This window comes from Mesocricetus auratus, unplaced genomic scaffold (genome assembly GCF_017639785.1).
Source record: "Mesocricetus auratus isolate SY011 unplaced genomic scaffold, BCM_Maur_2.0 Super-Scaffold_100018, whole genome shotgun sequence".
Classification (NCBI taxonomy): domain Eukaryota; kingdom Metazoa; phylum Chordata; class Mammalia; order Rodentia; family Cricetidae; genus Mesocricetus; species Mesocricetus auratus.
The window spans coordinates 49,164,971-49,188,368 of NW_024429199.1; the positions used below are offsets into that span (position 1 = coordinate 49,164,971).

Genomic DNA, 23,398 nt, shown 5'->3' on the forward strand with positions numbered 1-23,398 from the left:
TTTGGCATCTTGAGCTGTGCACAACTTCTCAATGACGGATGTAGCCCAAAGGCACAGCTCCATTTTTTTTTCCTCAGAGAGCCCAAATGCATCTCTGTGGAGCTCCTACTGCAAGTTTCAAGACAGTAGCCTCATGTCCCGAAGCACGACTTGCTCTGCCAGAGGCGTTGCCGTGACGAGGGTCAGCATCGGTGTTGGTGTTAGGAAAGCCCTGGAGATGTTGGCAGATGTGAAAGTATGACTAATTCAGGTTATGGAAGAGGCAGGTTCCCATGGCTTGAGCGAACAAGGAGCTTGCCCAGGAGGGTGGAGTTAGAAGTGGCAGACCAGGACCTCGTCACTCTCCCTGTGCAGCTACGCTCGGATCTACACTCCTCCCCCCCACGCGGTGTGTGAGCGAGCCTGGGACCCGGAGCAGCGGTTCGGTGGGTGCGGGAAGAGCCGGCTTTGTGAGATACAGAAGACTATCTTTCTTGTCTTCCTCCCTCCAGCTGTAAGCTACCCTAGTCTGAGTGCTCTCAAGGCTAAACCACCTTACAGGAACGAGATGAAAAAAAAAGTGCTTTCCTTTGGGCACGTGGAACTTCAAATCACACAACTCAGTCTCCTTAGGGGTGATTTTCCTAGGGACAAACGACGCCGCAGAGGTTGGAGGTAAAGCTAGCCAGGACCAAACGGGTTTCTGCTTTCTGGGCTGGGGGCGGCGAGAGGATGCTTGGCTCTGAAGACAAATCAGAGGCAGTTGATGAAGTACAGCTGCATACAAAGGGCTATGTTGTCTAGGGGACACACAGCAGCGGGGTGGGGGGAGTTGGGGGGCTTCTGGTGTCATGGCTTCCACTACCCAGCAGCTTAGGCGCGAGGCTTTTTGTCTGAAATACGCAGAGTGTTTTCTCTTTGTGTGAGGCATCTTACTGCTCAGAGGAGAGGGAGGAATTAAGGCCTGGGGTGTGTGTGTGTATGGAATTCTTCTGTCCCACTGCAGCTGGGTCAGGGATAGCTGAGAGGAGGCGGGAATCACTGGAGGTTAATGGAGAGCTCTTTTTAATAGAGTATCTTCTTACACCGTTTTTCTGTCCATATAAACTCTGTCTGTGTGGTCCACACTGCCCTAGAGGACTCCTGGCAAGCCATATTTCTCTCACCATTTAAAAACTTCTCCCTTTCTCCCCCACCCCTTCTGAAGGTATGTCTCCCATGAGGGAAGGAAGAAGGGACTCCCCAGGCTGGGTTGACAGGGAGGGCTGGTCCTGAGGTGGTGGTCCCGGTTTGGATGACAAGGAGGGCCAATCCTGAGGTAGGCTAGGCCAGTTAGCAGCTAGCTGATCCTCCTCTGCTGAGGTGGTTTAGGCTGGGCTGACAAGGAGGGCCAATCCCTGAGGTAGTGTAGACTGAAGGCTAGGATGAATTTTAAGAACTAAGCGTCTCAAGACCAGGCTGCTCCGTGGCCTGAGCCTTCCCTAGGCCCTTCAAAAGCCACAGATTCTGAGCAGAAGAAGCCCCTACTGAGGTGAAGCCAAGTTGGGGTGAAGCTGTCAGCTGTGTGGATCTGGCCATGTCCTATGACCTCCTGGGTTCGTTATCATTGTTGACAAAAGACTACTACTCTCAGAGTTCCTGTGGGAATGACTTAGCTTGTGTGTGTGTGTGTGTGTGTGTGTGTGTCTGTGTTTGTGACAGCCAACACAGTCCAGTTGATCATGAGCTATTTCCATAAAAATGATGGGAAGTGTTGACACGAAATGCGCCATGTGAAGGACAAGAAGGCTTGTTTACATCATTGAACAAAGGACACATCCAAACTCTGGTACATACCCAAAAACTAGAGCAGTGATCCTAACCCCAGCCAAGAGTAGATACCCAACTACGTTGTCTCTCACCAGTATGCAGTGTTACCCTCCCCCCCAATCAGGACGTTGTTCATTGTGTCCTCAACAACAGCTCTCCCAACCAGGGTTCTCTTCCCTGAATCATGGAAACACGATCGCCCCTGTCAAGGTCTACCCTCAGAGCAGGGTCTGCAGTTGAAGAACCTGGCCAAAAGGCTAGGTAGGGACGTGGGACCTCGGGCTACCCATGTGTTAGAGCAGTGAAGATTCATCCATCAAGGGAAAATCCCTGGTCAAGAGGGCAGATGTTCTCTCTGTTCAGGGCTGCACCATTTCACCCTTGGGAAGGCAGACTCACCTTAAGCTGTAAGGGACAGGTGCAATAATGTTTCCTTCAGGAAGACACTCTACTCATTCTTCACAGAATCTCACCCCCAGTGCAGCAGCTCACAGAGCAGCAGCGAGGCAGCTTCATAAATCAGCCCTCTTTACCGAATTACTCAGAAAAGTCTAACCTTTCCTTTCCATATTTTCTGCCTATGTCCTAAGCACACTCTCCCTAACACTTTGGGTTTCCTCATTTTTTAAAAAAGTCCCCCTCACTGCCATGAACTGTTGGTCCTCTAGTCTGTCCTCCTCCGTGCTGGCTCAAAGAGAGCGACTTTTCCCCTTCTCCCCTCTATCCTCTTCCTATGGGTGACTGCTAAGATTTACAGCTTGCCTGCCCTGGGTGTTTTCCTTTTAAGCTCTACTGAAATCTCCTTCAAGCTTCTGTTTGAGTCACTCCTGAATTCTTCTGTTAATGAGCCCTAGGTCCCCGAGAGGAGACCCCAGTTTCCACCTGAGGGGACAACATTACAGGAAGCAGTAGGCCAGGTGAGGACAGTCCAAGAAGAGGATGGAGACTTCAAAAACCCTGGGCAGTTACCCAGGGCCTGCCTGAGGGAACCCAGGGGGACCTGTGAAGATTCCTTCTCTTAGGATGGAGTAGAAACCTGGAGAAAATGTGATGGAAACAGGTGTCTGGTGGGTGACCATGCCACACACTACATTGGCACAGCGGCCAGCTGCTTGCTCGGGCTCAGCCTCAAAAGGACAGCTGAGGCAAACCGTGTGTGTGTGTGTGTGTGTGTGTGTGTCACTAAAACAAGAAAAGAATGCTCTACTCGTGTTTTGTCTACTGGGAGGTGGAAACATGTTTAACATATGCCCCGCCCCGCCCCGTCCCCATTAAACACAAATAAGTCATAAATGATCATTATGGTGAATGATCTCTTTCCACACGAGTAAAATGACTTTTCATCTTAACACGGTGTAGAAGGAAAAGCAATGCAGAGGCGATGGCCAAAGAGAGTCTGTGGAGAGAGAGGTGGGCACAAGACGGCCCTAGGGGCCATACTTACTTGTCCTTTGGACACCTCCATTGTAACTTTCACTAATGGTGGGTATGTAAATCTGGGGCCCACAGGTCACATCCAAAAAGTGAGTCCTCCACGCTTGTTTCCTAAAAGTGAAAGCCCGTTTTCCAGGAGAAGGGGATAGTTTTTGTTCCTGTAGGGATGTCGAAGCTTAGAAGGAAGTGGCTGATACACATGACCAAAATCTTAGTGGTCTTAATAAACGTCCTATTTTTTTTCTTTCCCATCCCTTACACAACGGGAATGGGTTACCTCTTCCAAGCGCCGCTCCTAGCATCTTTGAGAAAACAGAACGTGGCCTTCGGCCCGCTTGAGTGTGCCTCCAGACGTTAGAGGGTCTCCTCCGTCAGTGTCTTGGAAGCGCTCGTTGTTAACACTGACCTTTCTGGAATCCACCCCCCCCCGCCCCCAGGACACATGGAAGATGTGCTGATGCCCGAGGATTCGAGGCAGCGAGAGGCAAGGAGTTTTCTTCCACCGTCTGCATCTCCAGGGGATGTGAGCAGACTTGACAGACTTCCAAGTTGGGACATCTGGACTCAGCCCCCGGTTTTGTGGCTGGCCGGGGGCACGTGGCCATTTCCTTTGTTTTTCATCTGTGAGATGGGAGCAAATGAACGGAGGAGCCTGTTTGTTACTCGTTGGGCACTCTACGGTGGAAGGGGGCGGACAAAGAGTTATTCCAGACTCTGAGTCCTAAGAAGAGGTCAGACATTTCAGCTAGTAACGTGCGTCCTTGAAATAAAAGGTAAGGAAAAGTGTTTTGTACCAACTTGCTTGCTGAATGCGGACTTTCTTGGGATGGTTTCAGAAGTCAGAAGCACACAGCATTTGCTTCTTTTTGTTCGTTTGTTTGTTTTGTACTTATATGCTTATGTGATTTGTTTGCTCCGTCCTGCCTGGCCCTGGACTGTCCGAACCTTAAGAATTTTGGTGTGATGTTCTCCTATGACCTCCATGTCAGAAGAGAGGTGAATGCTTGATAGATCAGAGTTTGAAGACATCTTCGAATAGCTGTGTCTCTAGAAGAGTCTCATTCTTCATGTGAGAATTCCTTCCTTTTATGGAGGCATAAGCCAGGTCTACCCCTCCTCATAAGGGCCCAGTAGCAAACAAAACTATCATTCCCTCCAAAGTTCAACTTGGGGAAGAAATGAGTTTACTGGACTCACCCATGGCGTGGGTGAGGGGTTGCTGGCAGGAATGTGACTGACCTCAAAGCACCCATACTGGGAAGCCTTCCACACAGCATGGACAATGGCTTCCCTATACCCACATAGATGGAGGCCCTCTCAATTAATTTCCCCCAGCCCATGTACTCTATCATCTCCCGAGATCCCAAGGCTAAGTGCCATTAGGGAGAATTGCATAAAACGACTTGGGATGGGCAACTGGAATCGTGGGTGAGGGTTCAGTGACCCTTCCCATGCTCCTCTCCGTTGAGAGCATGTCAACAGTCCACAGGCCCGCTCCCAGTGTCCTCTTGAAAAGTAGGCACAGATAATCTGATGAAACTGGGGCGGTTTTGTTCAGAGGATACCATTCTACAATCCCATCTTTCCACAGCCTCAGTGCTGTCCCTCTCCAGAGGACTCAGTGTGCAGGCCAGGGCAGGGTAGGAGCTTTTTGCTTAGTCTCAGAGCTCACATGGATCCCCAGAACCGCAGAGGAGAGGAAAGTCAGAGGCCAGTTTGCTGCTTTACTCCCTAAGGAGAGCCCTGACAAGTCAATTGATTCTTTGTTCTCAAAAGTCTTCCCGGCTGGCTTTCTGTGTGAGGTAGAATCTGGGCCTTTTCTTGTGAAGCTACCAGCCAAGGTTAAACTATTTCAGCCATTCTGTCCTTTTGCAGAACCTGGTGTGCAAAAATCCCCTTGGTTTCCATCCAGGCTTGTTGCAGAGCACCCGGAATGCTTGCCCAAGCTGTTTAAAGCGGCCACATCAATGTGTGAGCTCACCTCCCCCTAAATTTGCACTAGTAAAGGCAGTCATAAGCCTCACAGATCTGTGTCCCATCCCCAGGGTTAACCTGAGGAAAGTTGCGGGATTTCGCGGTGCTCTCAGAGGCCTTATTGCAGAGCCAATGACCAATCAGCACCTCAGAGGGCTTCGTTCTGGTGAATGCAAAGCCTTAGGAGAGCCAAGGCTCAGTGGGGACCCGCCAAGGCGAGGACAGAAGGCGCCTCAGGGCAGGAGGGCGGGGCGCAGTGCATCTCTGGGAGCTGTGTGAGTGTGCATGCCTGTAAGGTTTGCCCTTGCATTCGCTTGAAAAAGGTGTGCAAGCAGCACCAACACGCGTTTGCCGGGTCCTGGTAGCCCTTGCCTTCTCCTTAGCAGCCCTGAGCTCCGGGCGGCCCCTGCGCGGGCGCGGTGGCCGAGGGAGGTGGAGCCGAGGGAGGAGATCTGCCGGCGGGAGGGCGGAGAGGGCGGGAGGGGTGGATCCGGGAAGCTAGGGCTATTTGACAGCACCAGGGGCAGCCGCAAGAGTCCTAGGAGCTGCCCGCCTGAGTGCAACTGGAGGGGCCCGTGAGGTCTCCACCAGCGGCCGCAGGACCGCGGAGCAGCTCTAACTTGCTCGCCCGTCCACTCGCTCGCACACCGGATCACCGCCGCGTGCCAAGACGCAGCGCGTGGAGCGCCTGCCTCGCGTGGTCCCCTCAAGCGTCACCATGCTGCCACCGCAGCTGTGCTGGCTGCCGCTGCTCGCCGCCCTGCTACCGCCTGTGCCTGCGCAGAAGTTCTCGGCGCTCACGGTAAGTCCCGAGCCTCATCCCCACCTTCCCCGTTCGTTCCACGCTCGGAACTCATGCTCCCCTCCGGGACAAGGCTCCAGGAGCAGGTGGCCCGGTGAGCTCCAACAGGTGGGTCCGGGACAGTCCCATGGCATGCGCGTAACCAGGCTCGGTAGCTACTCGCATGTGAAGGGCTGCAGGTCCTACCAGTCCTGGAAAGAAGGTAGCTGGAACACGGGCATGTCCGTAGTTCTCACTTTGGGTGGAAGGGACGAGCGCAGAAGCCAGTATCTGGGCCACCGATGTCCAACGCTGTCTCAGGTTGAACTCACCTTAACAGGGCACCCACCTTGCCACCACCGACCCAGCCTGGGGTTAGCAGGCCAGCAGTTTCCAACTCGGGCTCCTCGAGGACCCACTGTTTCCCGTGGGGTGAGGGAAGGGACCGCAGCCCGTGGACTCTACTTGTGGCGGAAAGTCGCAGAGATCCCTTTCAGGAGCCGGGGAAGAAACAGAAATGCTATTGAATTAAAGACCATCTTTCTTTTGTTGAGGAACTCATAGAGGAGGAAAGATCTGCGGCACGGGAGGCACAGAGGAGCCTCCCTGGTCTCCTGGGTCCTCTCCCCAGTGGCAGGATGCTGTGCGCGCCAGGCGCGCTCCCGGGGCGCGTGTGGCTCTGCGGTTGACCGCTCTAAGTTTGTCTCTCTTAGTTGCAGTACTGGTTACGCCAAGGAGAGAGGTGAGGTGCCAGAAGCCGAGCTGTGGATGGGGGTTGAGCCCATCCACCTCGGGCCAACACAACCGCGGCCACTCCGCCAGGCCGGTGTCTGCAGATCCCAGCGGGCAGTCCTTGTGTGGCTCCCGCGCTAGCGAGTCCATAATTAATGCAATCTGCAGAAACGAAAGCATTCCACTTAAACGTGTTTTTGAACAAGTGCTTGAGAAAACACTAAGGTGGCGAGCAGGCCCCTGCCGAGAGGAGTGTTGCTGTGGGCAGTGCCTGGAAGGGTGCTTATCCTATGGAAAACCGGGGGCTCGCCCACGAGCTGAGGCTCTTTGCAAAGGCGAAGCAAGCAGGGCAGCCTGTTGCTTTTTTCTTTCTCTCCCTCTCTCTGTTTTTCAGCAGCTTGAAGAGGGAAGATTGAGTGAGTTCGTTGTTCATACCTAAAATTCTTCTGGAGCAGTCCCAGGGCCCTGCCTTGTGTCTCATGAGTGACTGATAGATTAGAACCATAGCTAGAAGCCGGAGGGATTTTTCACCCACTCAATCTTGCCCTATCCTGAAAGAAGCCCGAAAAAACTGCATGCATGCATTCATATATGGATATGTGATGTGTGGATAGATGTGCATGTATAAACAGAGCTCACCCACACAGTCCAAGTAAATTAAAGTCCACGGGGAAACGGACCAATTCTCAAAAACCTTAGTGCCTTCTATCTTTCGGATTTCCAAGCAGCAGCTGCCTGCAGTTACCACACTTTCCCTAAAAGAACCACATCCCTTCCGTGTGTGTGTGTGTGTGTGTGTGTGTGTGTGTGTGTGTGTGTCTGTGAGTGAGAGAGAGAGAGACAGACAGACAGAGAGAGAGAGAGAGAGAGAGATAGAGATTGGTAACTTAGCACATTTTCTATTCTTCTTGTCCTGTTGTCTTGCCTTTTCAGAAAACTTCTTGCTTTCAAGCTCTCATACTTTATCTCCTTATAACTTTGCAAGGGTTTCCTGGGCTCCATGGGTGCCAGCAGCTTGTGGGGTCCCTTTAATCTGGCTGGGAGTTGGTCTTACACCAGACAGGAAGTGAGTGTCCCATTTACTGTGCTCCCCAAGAACACTTTGCTTTAAAATCACAGTAACACAAAAACATTTGCATCCTGGAGAAATATTTAGAGCTATAAACTATTGTCATGATTCTTCTCCCCTTGCTCCCCCAACCTAGAAAATTAAGACCGTGGTTGCAATAGAAAGTACTTGAGATATAACTGAAATTTGAGTGGTCAGCCACTGCGAAACTTAGGTGTTCTGGATTTTTCTGTGTTGCTAATCACTTTTCAAGTTACCTTCTGTTTGTTGGAGAAGTCTTTGGGTTCCTGAAGCCTAGCATAAAGAATGGTCTCCTCTGTACAAGGACTGCATTCTGCCTCTAGTAAATGACGGAAGTGTTAGTCTGTAGGGTTGCATGGGACTGTGTTCACAGAAGTGCATGGGACTCAGTCCATGGCAGTGTGTGGCACTTTCAGTCTACAAGGGTGTGGGATTCACAGTTCATGGGGATGTGTGAGAGACAGGTCTTTTCTTGATGGGTGTCTGATCTTATGCAAAAGACTTTTTGGTCCTCTGTGGTGGTCTTACCTATAGAATGGGGATGAAGGCTACCTAGCATGCCCTGAGGGTTAAGGCTTACATTTGTTACACCTGGGCCATGCTCACTCTCCAATCCAGATCATGTGGTTGGTTCATGAGTTTCAGAAACCATAACCACCAGCTCACACGCACTGGTGGTGCCATTAAGGAGTACTTATTGGCACAGTAGATCTCTTGCTTGGCTTAGCTGACACAAATTGTGGGCTGTCCAGGTAGATGGGAAGGCGTGTTTTCTGCCCCCCCCCTTGTCCTGTCCATTTCCTCTAGAAACAGGTAAACTGATTCACTTCTCGGGGAGGGAGAATACATGGGCAGAGCCAGCCTGTGGATTTTTCTCTCTCATGGTCTGGTTGTGCACATGGTGTTCTTTCAAGTAAGCATTGGGCATTCCGCTGCCTGCTCTGTGTTATTCAGCTTGGGTCTTTGGAGGGCAGGAGAACGGGAGGACAACATTTTGCATGTGTGGGTTCAGAAGCATCGGCGATGATTGGTCCGTGGTCTACTGTTGATTGTCCAGTCCCCTTCTGCACTCGAGTGATGGTGGAGGTGTGTATGGACCACACCACTATGACACGTCATCCCTCAGTCTGGGCGTTCAGCAGAACCATCACTGGGCATACACTTTTGATGATATCCGGTGCTCTGAGAACACATGAGACAGATGCAAAGGTTGTGAAGGAGGAGGGAGCTAAAAGACAATGCTTTCTACTAGGAAATCACGTACACGACGTCTAAACCCCAAAACTGTACCTTAGATTTGAAGTGTGGATCATGAATAACTTCATGATATGTAGGATATAATAGGATATGTAGGAGTGCCTGGAAGCATGTGGTCTATCATGGCTCAGGGGGTTAAAACAAAAGAATCTTCCACCTTTGTGGCCAGTCAGGACTATAAGATGGGGAGGCCATAAGGCTGTCTGTGGCCTGCGGGATTGGAGGTGAAAGATGCTATTTATATAGGTTAAAATTATATTAAGACACATGATTCCACATATGCAAGCGCAACCTTACAATGAGGAAATTCCACGCGTACTTTGAAACTAGAGAAAAAATCGAAGAGATAGTTTCTCCTCGCGGATGAGTTCATTTGCAAGAGGTGAAATGGACAGCTCTGTGTGAGATCAGGTAGGGGGCAGGGTTCTGCCACTAATTGCGTGTTTTAGACTTTGAGCATCCATGCACTTATTAAATACTACATTGCAGCCCACATGAGCAGTTTCAGAATATGAGTTGATGTTTCATTGAGTTCTAATTTCACATGGACTAAAAACCAAATCACTCCAAGTGGGAACCATGGATACATTCTTCTGTGGTTTTATAGTTGCAGGCTGAAAATCAAAAAGCAAAGGTTGTAATTCAACACAAACAAACAGCATGGAGGAAAGTGTCAGCTCACATTTGTATTTCAGAATTTGAAAAGGAATCACAGATGGGAATTTTGTACTATAATATCTGGCCAAATTAACCAGATTTTCAACACCAGGAAGGTCACAGGACGGCTTCACTTGGATGAAACACAAGAACATTCACACTCCGCATTGCGGCTCACGGTAAAACCGGCGCAGGATACACACATGCGAACACACACTCTTTCTCACATCATTGCTTTCCTCTTGTCCTCGGTTTCCCTTCTCCCTCCATTCGCCTCCTGACACAGTTACATTTGGGGGCCCCTTGACTCCCCTCTTCTCGCCAACCCGTAAGAGACTCTCTTTTCCTCCTGGCCCTCACTGAAGCTCCAGAAGGGAGTTCTCTGTTGGCTTCTGTGACTCACACTCTCAGTCCTGTGTTGCTGCCCTGGGGTCTGTGGTTTTGGGGGCCTCTTGGCAAGGGTGGGACACCAAGCTCTTCTTGTCCCCAGAACCCGGCACCAACAGGGAAGACTCCTGTCGTTGTTGTTAGACGTGACCTCTAACAACCATGAGGACCCAGAGGGCCAGTGGAGGTGGAGGTCAGCCGGAAGTCCAGAAATTCTAGCGAGTGCCCCTCCGCTGGGGCCATTCGTGCCTGAGTTGTCAGGCACTGCAGTCACTTTTAAAGGAACAAGACCGTGAGTTGGTTGGAAACAACCAAAACTATAACTGGTGTGAGTAAGTTCCCCCTCCAGATTTGGGTATCTTATCTTTTAGATCCAGTACCCAAGGGGATAACAACAAGACATCCACTTTGAGCCCCACCAGGGTGCACCTCAGGGTTGGGCTGCTTCTTGATATCAATTGCCCGACGCTCCAGGACGTTGCCTGCCCTGGTCAGCTCATCTGCTATCACCAAGGACCAGAAAAGAGAGCAGGTGTTTCCAGAGACCCTGACATTGGTGCAAAAGAACCAGCCATCGGTTGGTGATGGTGAGAGCTGGGTTCTGAAGGAGCAATGAAATTGTCACATACTCCAGGGTGCTCTCTCTGAGTTGGACTCAGAAGCCCTCCTGTTGCTCTCCCCCCAGCCCCCAAGAGCATGCTGGCCATGGCCCTCGGGCTGCACAGGTGTGTGCACACCTGCTGGCGTTTATGCTTTCATGAGGAGCTCAAGAAACTAGCGAATGTGTTGGCGGGACTCTGAGCAGCAATGGGAGGGAGTTGTTAGGGTAGGAGATAGGTAGTTGCCATTCCTAGGGTTCCTTTTAGCTTCCGGAAGCAAGGCCGTGGATGCCTGAGGTGGGAAGTGTCTGTGTTTATTTGGCAAATCTTTCTGAGTCTTTTCCAACTTCGTTGCCTTATTGCGTTCTGACTCTATCCATTGTTAGGGTCATACTACGCAAGTAAACACCCAGCACCATGGTTTAAGATTTCATACCCAATGCTCTTTCTTTTCTCTTTGGTAGCGTCCAGCCCAGTCTGGGCTTGCCTCCACGTTATAAGAGCTGTCTTGGTCTCCGAGGGTTCCATGGAGACTCATTTCCCTTCACGTGGGTTTCATCCTTACACACACCCTCTTATGTGCCCTTAGAACAATGTATCAGTCTAAAATATGGAGAGACCTCAGCACAGAAAGAGTTCACACTCATGCACTCAATACAGAATCTTTCCTTACAGTTGAGTAAAAGTGAACAGACTTAATAAGATACAGTCATCTCTCCTGATAGCCATTTTGATATGAAATAGATTTCACGATTCAGGTAGCGGTGGCACACCCCTTTAATCGCAGCACCCAGGAGGCAGAGGCAGAGGCAGGCAGATATCTGATCTCGACACTAGCTTAGCCTACATAGTGAGTTCCTGGACAGCCAAAGCTACACAGAGAAGCGCTGTCTCTTGAAACAACAAACAAACAAAGAAATAGAGATTTCACAATAATAAAGGAAATCCTGTGCTCATAATTTTAGAAAATAACTGAAAATGATTTACTGTGCAGCTTAGATTATTGATTAGTTCATTCAACAGAGGATGTGGGCCTGTGTCATTAAGTTTTTCCTAAGTATAATTAAACATTTTAGAATTTGCCTCTTAGGTACCAGGGAGATGGCTCTTTCTGTGAAGTGTTTGCCTTGCAAACACAAGAACTTGGGTTTGAGTATAGGAACCAGTGGGTGGTTTTTCTTTTTAAAGATGGACCCAGCAGCATGTACTTAGACTCTCAGTACTGGAGAGACGGGGACAGTCCTATCCCTGCCACTTGTCCCCTGTCAGCCTGGCCTACTTGGAGAGCTCCAGGCAGTGTGAGACCAGTCTCAAGTATACAAAGATGAATGGCACCTGATGATTGACATCCAAGATTGTCCTTTGACCTCCATCTGTACATGCAAATTCACCGCCCACACACATGCACATCTGCACACACACACACACATGGGCATGCGCACACACAAGTTGACTTTTGCGAAGAGGCCTTAGCGTTCTTTTACTTTCTGGAGTTGGCATGATGGGGGAGGGGGAGAGGAAGAAATGTTTTTTGAGTGTTTCATGGGTTTACGGTTTGGGGGTTCCAGGCCACGACACTTCCTGTGTGTGGAAGCTGCTCCCTGAAGCTGTCTGTGTGGTTTCCTGAGCTTTATGCGAGTGTGAAATGCGCGTTGTGCTATTCCACCGTGTTCCTGTGTCAAAGAAGAGTCCAACCAAGCATGGTAGTAAGTCTGTTTCAAGGTACCCATCCCATTCTCCGCAGGGAAATGAACAGGCGGAGAGTACTCCTGTTGTTCCGGCTGCCACAGTAGCCCCGCCTTCTCTGCCCTGCCTCTGAAGGGACAACGAGTTCCAGGGTACACACCATCCATCCCTTCGCCACTTTTAAAAGGGGGTGTGAAGAGGAAGGGGAGGGGGGAGAGAGGAAGAGAGAGAGAGGGAGAAAGGAAAGGGGGAGCAGAGAATAGCAGGTCCCACTATGGAAGGGGATCAGACATACGGATTCCGGGCTTTTTCCAGGACAGTCTTGACCAGACCTATTGCCTCTGGAGAGAGCACACAAGGACATTTTACACTTTGAGACAGAGGCTGAAGCACCCAACTCTGCCCCTTTCTCTTTCTTGGGGTTCAAGGCATGGCGAGGTGCCCTCCCAGGACAGCCTGCCTGGAGTTGCCTGCAGGAGTGTTTCGGGGATTTTGATTCCAGTGGGGGGGTTTGGAATCTGTCATTTCAAAATTTTGCCTGCTCACCAACCATCAAGTATCGATATCATTTCTTTTTCTTTGAGAGCTGTTTGTTCATTCCAGTGTTGAAGGGAGACGGCAGGACTCCACAGAGGCCACCTTCTTTGCCCCTGACCCTGTCTTCTTGGACCTAGTGTCTGTTGTCAGTTTCTGGTTGGGCTTGGGTGGGTTATACGAGGATCTGGCAGTGTAGCTCCCAGTGCTTGTGTGGGACAGTGACCCTCGCTGGTTCCCCCCATGGAGTGCCATGGAGGGGTTACTGGCCATCCAAAACACGTGACCATCCGTACCAGACAAGTGTCAAAATCCGTTACCGCGAACATAAACTGGGAGCTATGGCAGACAGACGTTGGTGTTGTCTGGCTAATATCCCTAATGACTTTCCGAGGTTGTAACCAGTCACCCTTAGCCGTGTCTTGGTTGGTGAACTTTGCCGTCACAGGGTTACTTTGTCGTTGCTGTTTGCTGGCCTTCTCTTGTGCCTAGTTGCTGGTTGGAAATAACCTTTCAGATGATACAAGTGTGGTGTGCTTCTGTCTCTTCATGAAAAGGGGCTTCCTTCGCCCCTTGGGCTGGGCTTATCCAGACTTGTGCCCCAGTTGAGGCACAGATAGCTTTGGCTTGCGGCTTAGTCACTGTCCCCGGAGAAAGCCTCAGGAGACTTGGAGCGCCGTAGCCTCCAGCCCTCCCGTGATTTCACAGAGGCCATTGGTTAAAATGCTGAAATGGGCCCCCAAGTTGGGCTACACCACGAGGCAGGGGACTCACTCACACGGTAGTCAAGTCTACACCATGAGGTAGGGGGCTCACACTGTAGTCAAGTCTACACCACGAGGCAGGGGACTCACTCACACTGTAGTCAAGTCTACACCATGAGGTAGGGGGCTCACACTGCAGTTAAGTCTACACCATGAGGTAGGGGGCTCACTCACACTGTAGTTAAGTCTACACCATGAGGTAGGGGGCTCACACTGTAGTCAAGTCTACACCATGAGGCAGGGGACTCACACTGTAGTTAAGTCTACACCATGAGGTAGAGGGCTCACACTGTAGTTAAGTCTACACCATGAGGTAGGGGGCTCTCACTGCAGGTAAGTCTACACCATGAGGTAGAGGGCTCACACTGTAGTTAAGTCTACACCATGAGGTAGAGGGCTCACACTGTAGTTAAGTCTACACCATGAGGTAGGGGGCTCACACTGTAGTTAAGTCTACACCATGAGGTAGGGGGCTCACACTGCAGTTGAGGCTGTGTGGTCAGCTGAGGCTGTTCACCGTTGTGAATTGTGGGTCCAGCCCTCTTCATGTGGAGAGTTTCCTTCCTGGACGCAAATCGCGCACCCGTGGCCCCTTTGAGTGACAGCACATGGTCTCTTCTTGTACATGGGATTGAGATGCCGGTACTAATAACAAACTGGGTCCCCCCCCCCATGCTCTGCACTGTTCTCTCAGCTTCCTGAGCTCTCCAGGATAATATCTCACTTGCCCTCATCATCTCCTCACCAGGTGACTATAAATACGTGTACTGGCTGCGTGTAGCTCAGAGCTTTGAAATCCCCTGAGGGTAAGGAAGGTGAGCAATAGCTATGACCTGAACATACACGTTTAGGTTCTTTCTTGAGCGGATACACAGATAGGTGCTGCGCCAACCGGCGCTTTACTCTTAAAAGGTTTATCTTTTGGGTAGAGTTGCCAAAGACAGATCTTCCTATTCATAGACATAATCCAGGTGGAGCTGTGAGTTCTCTTCCTATATTCTTGGCTCTTCCCTCCCACCTTCCTAGCCTCCCAGAGACATCCAGGTGCAATCGCTGGGCAGTACCGACTCACCTCTCCCCCACACCTACCATTTGGAAAGGGCTTCTAATGTTTTCCCCAATCATCCACCAGAGGGAGCCCGAGGGCGCAAGCTCTGTCTTTTCAGAGGGGCTGAAGGCGGGGCTGGGATTCCCACCAGAGCGGGCTCCAGCTTCCAACTACCCCAAGGCTCTGCCACTTAGCATGCTCCAACTTTCCAGTCTTAGACATTTAACTCAAGGCACACAACCCCAACTGAGGCAATTAAAAAGCAGGGACACTGTATTTGATGTTTCCAATAATGTTATTTAGAAGTCTGGGACATTCATGTTATACTCAGTGTTGCTCCCCCAAATATATGATAGGGGTAGAAGTTTGGCTTTAAAACAAGCCAAGTTGGGGGAGAGAACAGGAGGCTTGGCATATTCTGGGGGCTGGGTTTACTATTTTGTTTCTGTTGCAGACTTAATTGCCCTGCTATTTTTAAAGCAATGACTAGAGTTATTTTATTTGCCAAATTAATATTAAATCTGTGTTCTTCACGATGAAGCTCTAAAACGTGACGTTTTAATGATTTTTAAACCTATAATAAAAGAACAATAGCGACAGCAAATCACCATTCTGTGCCCAGCATTGCAAAACTTTTTAGTTCAACAAAAGTTCAAATGTGCTTTTTGGAAATCCTTTGGGAAGGTTAGCTACCTGCTTTTGTGTGTGTGTGTGTGTGTGTGTGTGTGTGTGTGTGTGTGTGTGTGTGTGTGTACGTGTGTGTGTGTGTGTATGCACAGGCTCCCACACGCTTATTGGGACCATTCATCTTGTTAGGTACATTCTACACAGAGGGTCTGATGAGATATACTGTCATGCATATTCTTTTGTTTGTTTTTTCAAGACAGGGTTTCACTGTGTTGCAGCCCTGGCTGTCCTAGAACTCACTCTGTAGACCTTGCTGGCCTCAAACTCACTGAGATCCCCTTGCCTCTGCCTCCCAAATGCTGGGATTAAAAGGGTACATTTGTGACCATCACCCGGCTTCTCATGCATATTCTGGTAGAGACTTTGTTGACATCTGGCTCAGAAACCATTTACATTTCTTTTATCCAAAGACAGGAGGGACATTAAATATCCCTAATGCCCCTGCTCAAATCTATGTCACCATTTCTGTTGCCTTTTCCTCTTTTCTTTCTATCTTCTTTGAAATGTGTTAAAACATACCTGCCTGTTGTCTGGCTGATTAGACTGTAGAAGCCACTCCGGAAGGAGGGATTCATTCCTCCCCTCCTTCAGTTCCTCTTTTTCTCCTTCCTTCCATCTCTCCACGTTTCTGTCCATCCCTCTCTGTCTCTTCATCCCCCAGGCTTTCCCAAGTGTGCATGCTTAGTACCTTTCAACCCCCTCTCTCCCCACCCCGTGACCAGATCTCTTGCTGTCCTGTAGCTATGCTCTGCCAGGCTCCAGCTATGGCTGAGTCTAGTAAGTCCCAGTGAGGTTATCACAAGCTCCCAGACAGGATGGAGAGAGAGGCAGAGGCTACCAGACGCCTCAGGCAGAGACTATAAGAAGGGTGAGTGAACAAGCCCAGAGCCTGGCGGTTCTATTTTGAGTTCTGAAAATGTCCTGAAGGCTCAAGGTTAAGGTCACAGCCGTCCAGCTTCTGAGAGGTGTCTGGATCCCGAGGTCCCCAACCTGGTGAGTGGGTGAGTTTGTCTGAATGGGCTATTAGGAGAGTATTAAGGAAGGCTGGAGGAAGGTTACTTGGAACATGCCTTTCAAGGGTCTATTGCATCCCTGGACCCCTTTTAAAATCTCTTTCTCTACTTGTTGGCTGCTGTGTTCTGCCTCGCCACTGCCCAAGGGACCACAGAGTGACGCCTCTGAAACCATGAGCCAAAATAAACCTTCCCTTGGAAATGTCCCCTTCTCAGGTATTTTGTGGCGGTGACAAGACATGTGACTAACACATGGACTCAGAGCCAAAACCTAACTAGCCCTCTATTTTTATTTTTTAATCACTTAAGAAAATAACTTTTCCCCCCTCTGTAAATGCTTTCTGAGTTTCCATTTAATACAGAACCCAAAATAGTAACCTTTAGACTTAAAAAAAGCAAAGCAACAAAAAAAAAACCCTCATGGTTTTGTAAATTTTTATTTTATCCAAGGGATCTGGACCTCTCAGGACTCGGTGCCGGGTCAGCAGCTTGACTTGAACCGTGAGAGCAAATGGAGCTCAGTTTTACACCACAAAGCAGCTCGCTCTTTGTAAGGAGATGCACAGTGTGGGAGGGCTGGCAGGAGCTGTCCTGGATGTTCCTTGTTCCAGAGGCACTTTGCAGGCTGCCAGCCCTCCCGTAGGATGGCCTTGCGGCCATCACTGGAAGAGGTCAGTTGACACAGTTCTGATACTCAACGCTGTGCCATTCCAAGTTGATGCTGGTCCTCCCTCTGTGCTGTGTTAAGTACACACTGGTGACTTTAGGGGCTAGCCCAACTCCACACACACACTGGTGGCTTCAGGGGTTATCACACATCCACACACACACACACTGGTGGCTTCAGGGGCTAGCCCAACTACACACACACACACACACACACACACACACACACAGGTGACTTCAGGGACTATCACACATCATACACACTGGTGGCTTCAGGGGCTAGCCCAACTCCACCTACACACTGGTGGCTTCAGGGGCTAGCCCAACTCCACAGCCCTTTTCAAAGAATGCTTCTGTGTGGCTCACTCAAACCAGCTCATCGTTTGTAGTCCCCAAAGGACAGTGCCGTGATTATAAACTGGCCTGGAGCTGTCACTTGGAAACGTGCAGAATAGTGTGTTCTAGCCATATGTGTAAGACAGAACCAGTGGCGTGAGGTCTGCAAGCTGGCGACAGACACCAGCCTCTTCCACACAGCTTCAGACACCACCGCACCAGGCCTGTCCTCCACAGTGTGGCCTCTGGACAGCAGGTGTCACTCAGGGGAAGCCTGGACACAACACCTGCCCTAGGGTTTCTATTGCTGCGAGGAACACCATGGTCATGAAGTTTTCTTATAAAGGAAAACATTTAAGTGTGGGGGTGGGGGAGGGGGTCTCACTCGCAGTTCGATGGGTCCGGTACGTTTATCCTGGTGGGGAGCGTGGCGGCGTGCAGGCGTGGTGCTGGCTACATCTTGATTCAGAAGGCAACAGGAAGTGGACTGTCTCACTGCGCCTTGAGCATGGATGCGACCTCAATGCCCACCCCTCGTGCGACACACTCTCTCCAACAAGGCCACACCTCCCATCAGTGGCCACTCCCTCTGGGGGGCCATTTATGTTTTTCAAGCCACCACACAACCTGATGGCTCTGTCTGTTTCCTTGTTTTCTTAGCTGATAGCCATGGTCTGGCTTTACCCCCTCCTTCCCTGCCCCCTCCTGTACTTCTTCCTTGATGGCCCTTTCACCGTCTTTCCACGGGTAGGGTGGAGTCTCACTCCCGGCTGCTCTGGTTACAATAAAGAGGACGGGGTAAGCGTCTTGTGTGCTGTGCCCCCCCCCCACAGTGACATAGGGGACTTTGGGACATTTCCCAAAACATGTGGGGGGGCTTGGCAAGGAGACCTGGCGTGTTACAGCGCAGACGGCGGAAGACTCAGTGCATGAGGGTCTCCACTGGGTGCCGGTTCCCCGAGTCCTCACGGATGCCACGTGGGCGGTGAAGGGACTTGAGGTCATGCGGGGCTCCAGGTATGTTGTTGCCTGAGCCAGCCAGCAGTCTGTGTGTCTTGGGTTCAGTGCTTATCGTGGTGGACCCGCTCCTGAGTCGTGTGAGTCCCTTGTGTTATGCATGGGAAGAGAGTCCTCAGTCACCGCCCTTGTGACTCCAGTCTGGCCTGTCCACATCCCGTGTCTCCTGGCTGCAGGTGAGAGCTAGACTCCCAGCGAAAGCAAAGCTCTTAGAGCAGAGGCTTACGGGGATGGTGGGCGTGGCTACTGATGCAGAATGCTTACTCCCCCTCCTCCTTGCGTTTGGTGTCTTGGGGTTCCCTGTTGGTGTACATTACACACTCTCCCTTCCTCTGAGGAGGCCTCTTGGCTTTCAGTGGCTGAAACCTCTGCTCTGTGTATAAACAGAACTGGAAGCTGGGCCTGTTATTACATTTTTCCTCATATTTTAATGCCTAAAAGGTAACTTATCTTTGAAGATAATATACCATAGCAGTAAGACTTTCTGGAATTAAGTCCTTAGCACTAATTGACAAACACTGTAGTTTGGGCAACAACAGGTAATGCTTCTGCAGCGTGTGGTGTGCGCAATGCCCTAACTCGTGTGTATACGCGCATATGCACGCACACGCACATATCTATGTGTCTTCTAATTCTCGCTGCTATCTCTAGCAACGTGTTCCCTTAACTGCACCTCTAGTAGCACCTGCATCTGATTCTATCTGCGCTAGTTACTTTTCTATTGCTGTGACAAAACACCTCGACAGAGGCTACCTGTAAAGGATTTATTTGTACCAGCGGTTCTAAAGGGACGAGGGTCCATCGCCATCCCGGCAGGGAGGCTTGGTGGAGGAGCAGCAAAACAAAAGCTCACGTCTTAAACCACGAACAGGAAGCAGAGAGCGCAAGCTGGAAATGGCGTTTCAAACCTCAGACTGCACCGCCCGCCCGTTGACACACACTTTCCCTAACAAGGCCACACCCCCCTAAACCTCCCCAAACAGAGTCATCAAACGAAGACTAAGCGTTCGAATGTCTCAGGCTACGGGGGAAGTTCTAATTCAAACCACCACATTCTACCCCTGGCCCCAGAGGCTCATGGTCGTATCACAGTGAAAAAACGTACTTAGTTCAACTCCCCTCACTCCCTCCAAAAAATCCCCATAGTCTTTTCAGTCTCAACGCCGCCGTTTAAAAGTTCCAAGTCCAGGGTTCCTTCTGAAGCTCAAGATAATCTCTTCGCTGCAGCCCCCCTTCCCCCCCATAAAATAAGAAAGCAGGACTACATACTTCTACTCTCTAATGGCTCACTAATATACCTTATCCCCCCAAGGGCAAGGTTCGGGGTACACTGAGCAGATATTGTCCAAAGCCCGACCAGGCGAACACCAGATTCTCTGGTTTAATTTCTGGTGTAAAACGGCTTGGATGGCCTCTGCTTACCCAGGCTGGTTCCACTACCCATGTGCAGCTTTTCTTAGGAAATTTCCCCCCCATGGCTGCATCTCCGGGTCTCCAGTGCAAACCCAGGCTTCACTTCCAAAATTCCGCACAGAGGCCTCTCAGGGCCCCTGCACAGGGTCGTGTCTCCCCAACACAAGCACTTCACGATCTCAGTGCCTCCCTGGAGCTGCGGAGGAGGAGTCCCAGGCCCTTTTCCTTGTGACTTGTGCCTCCTTCATGACTCTAAAGCCAGCGCCAGGAGGATGACATTCACGCTGCCTGCTTTGGCGACCAGTTCGGGATGGACCCTGGCCCTCTTGAATTACATCTTCAGCAGGTTTTGTTTGTTGTCCTGCTCTGGGAGCAGAAGACCCGTAGGCCCTTCTCTTTCACGGACTGGGAGCTTAGTGGGGTTTGGTGCTGTTCCGAGGTCGTGTCTTTGTTCCCATGCAGCCAGGCCTCTCTTAACCTTCCCAATCTCTTTTTATCGTTAAGTCTTGGCTGTAGCATTAAATTCCCTGGTGGTCTTTTTCCTCTTCAGGCGGGGCATTTCATGTGTCTCTCTCTCTGTCTCCCCCCCCCTGCTCTTTCTCATCATAAGGCCCTCTTGAAAGCCATCACTGATGACCACAGGACAGAGTCACTACCGGGCCGTCTGGAGATCTCCTCTGCCGAGGAAATTCGTCCGTTACTTTTAGATGTGGGCTCAGGCAGGCCCTTAGGGCGAGGCCAGAAAGCAGTTCCGTTGTTTGACACAATACCCCCAAGGGTGGTCTCTAGCCCAGCTGACAGTGCTGTTCTCTCTGAGACCTCTCCTGCTGGGCCTCCACAGTCCGCTTCACCCTAACTTTCGGGAGCCTCCGGCGGAGCAACTGCAACAGCCCACCAGCGTCTGCTTACAGGGTTCAGTTGCTTTACTCCTGAAAAGCTTGGGAGACTTCCACATGGCTCCCGGCTTCAACGCGTTCATGGTCTTCACATGCAACGCCCCCCCTTCCTGGTACCAGTTTCTGTATTACTTACTTTTCTATTGCTGTGGTGAAATACCACGACCAAAACAATATATATACTTGGGCTTATGGTTCCAGAGGGATAAGAGCCCATCACTACCATAGTGTGGAAGCATAGCAGCAGGCAGGCACTGTGGCTGGTGTGGCTGAGGGCTCACCTCCTAAACACCAAACAGGAAGCAGAGAAAGTAAACTTGGAAGGGCACACGGCTTTTGAAACCTCAAAGCCCACCCCCCAGTGACATGCTCCCGCAAGCAAGTCCACACTTCCTCAGCGGACCCCCCCCACCCCCAAACAGCACCACCAACCAGGGGACAATTATTTACATGCCTGAGATTGCGAGTGATATCTCACTTGAAAACACCACAGTACCCTTGGCAGTGGGTGCCAAACAATCATGCTTAACAGCACGCACAACTTACTGTAACCCCGTAGCCCTGGGCTCTCTCAACTGTACTCGCAGTACTGGGTATACATTACTGCATCCCGAGGAGGAGATGCTTCTAATTACACCCCTATCAGTGGGCGCTCTGAATCACACCCTTAATCATGGGTGCATCTAACCCTCATTATACCTGCCTTACAGACGAGAAAATTGAGACACGGCTGGATTAAAATGACACAGCGTGGTCATGGGGCGAGCGAGCGCCCAGCCCTGATGATCAATGTGGGAAAATTACAGCCAGTACAAGTTGTGAGTCAGGAGCTTGGGCCAGGGCCTAAACCTCATTCTGGTGCTCCATAGCTGTGTTCCTGTCAGGGTCACGGGCTTGCTGGACTGGTGTGGAGGAATCTGGGTCACAGGCAGGAAGCGTTGGGTCCCAGAAGAACCTGGAAAGGATCCGTCTGCAACATCTGGAGGGGATTCTCAGGACACGAGAGGATGAGTTCAGATTGGTCATGCCTGGGAAGGCTGGGAGAGCTGGTGAGAGGTGAGGCTGGAATTCGCTGTGGGGGACACGGGCGGGGCCTGCATCGAGAGCCGGACCAGAGGCCGAGCTGGGATAGGCCCAGGCCGCTGTGGTCAGCATAGCCTCTCTGGCTCCCCTGCCTCTGAATCACGGGTATTCCTTTCCGGTAGTAGGCATCTGGTTGCAACAATCTGGACTGAACAACGTCTGTCACTGAAATCTCAGACTCTTCGGAGACCCTAAAAGACCCTTTGGTTTGTTGTAAAAGATAAAATGTGCTTTGACGGATGCGTGGAAGCAGTTTCTCCGGCAAATTTTGTTTGTGCAGACTTACAGGCGGGGCTGCCAACCACCCACTCACTTAGCTGACCACTGAACCCCTGACACAAAGTACACCCCTGAACTCTAACCTCCAGGCAGTTGTTCAGAATTGCGGGGTATCCCTTTCGGGCAATCAAAAAGAAGTCTTAGAAGCGGAACATTAATATAACAGACATTTTTGAAAAATAATAGCTCTGCTTGTCACAGCCTTCCCAACATTAGCAATTTTGGAAGACCTCTGCAAGGCTTTCCTCTGTGGTTTTAGAGGCACTGTTACAAAGACTATGTCACTCCAACCGACTGCTTATATCTGGGGACAGATGAAGGCAACTCTTACAAAGGGGAGGATTTAATTGGGGGCTGGCTTACAGTTTCAGAGGTTTAGTCCATTATTGCCGTAACAGTGAGCATGGCAGCATGCAATAGGCAATGCACTAGAGAAGTGGCTGAGAGTTCTACACCCTGATCAGCAGGCAACAAGAGGAGAGGGATGGAGCCTAGCGTGGGCTTTTGGAATCTCAATGCCCACCCCCAGTGACATACTTCCTCCAAGACCACACCTCCCCCAACAAGGTCACACCTATATGGGCCTATGGGGGCCGTTCTTATTCCAACCACCTCTATGAGCCTATGGGGGCCGTTCTTATTCCAACCACCACGTTCCACTCCCTGGCTCCCACAGTCTTGCAGACATACCACAATGCAAAAATGCATTCAGCCCAACTTCAGAAGTCCCCACGGTCTATCACTATCTCAACACTGTTTACAAATCTAAAGTTCAAAGTCTCTTCTGAGACACACAGCAATCTCTTACTACAAACTCCTCTAAAAATAATTTTAAAAAGCAGGTCACATTACTTCCAACATACAAAGGCACAGCATACACATTACCCTTCCAAAAGGGGAGAAATGGAACGTACTGAGGAAATGCCAGACCAGAGCAAGACTGAAAATCCAGCAGGGAGAACTCCAAATTCTGCCTCCCCGTGTGCCTCCTCATGTCTGATTTCTTCAGAACGTCATCTGCATCCAGCTTTGTGGACTGCAGCACACTTCTCTCTCTTGGGCTGGCTCCACACCCCGCTACCAGCCTCAGTGGGTATCCCAAGACTCTGGTATCTCCAGCATCTTGGGATCTCCAACGAAATCCAGGCTTCACCCTCACAGCTCCATACAGTGGCCTCTGGGCCTCCCACGTAGGGACACCACTGACCCACCTGTCCTCAGTGGCTTTCCTTGGCAGCGGACGGGGAGTCCACAGCCCCTTTCTTCTCCTCTTGATC

General features: G+C 50.6%; 1 protein-coding gene across 2 annotated transcripts in view; it reads left to right on the forward strand.

Moving 5' to 3' along the window:
* The first annotated feature begins 5,705 nt into the window (after positions 1 to 5,705).
* The window catches only part of Smoc2 (SPARC related modular calcium binding 2), a 119,119-nt gene continuing 101,426 nt past the window's right edge, over positions 5,706 to 23,398 (forward strand). Inside the window, exon 1 of one of the 2 annotated variants that reach the window (XM_040728162.1) lies at positions 5,706 to 5,998. In XM_040728162.1, the coding sequence (XP_040584096.1) occupies positions 5,915 to 5,998 (84 nt within the window). In that variant the 5' untranslated portion in view covers positions 5,706 to 5,914. The remainder of the gene's footprint in view (positions 5,999 to 23,398) is intronic. The other variant, XM_040728163.1, reaches the window with a different exon arrangement.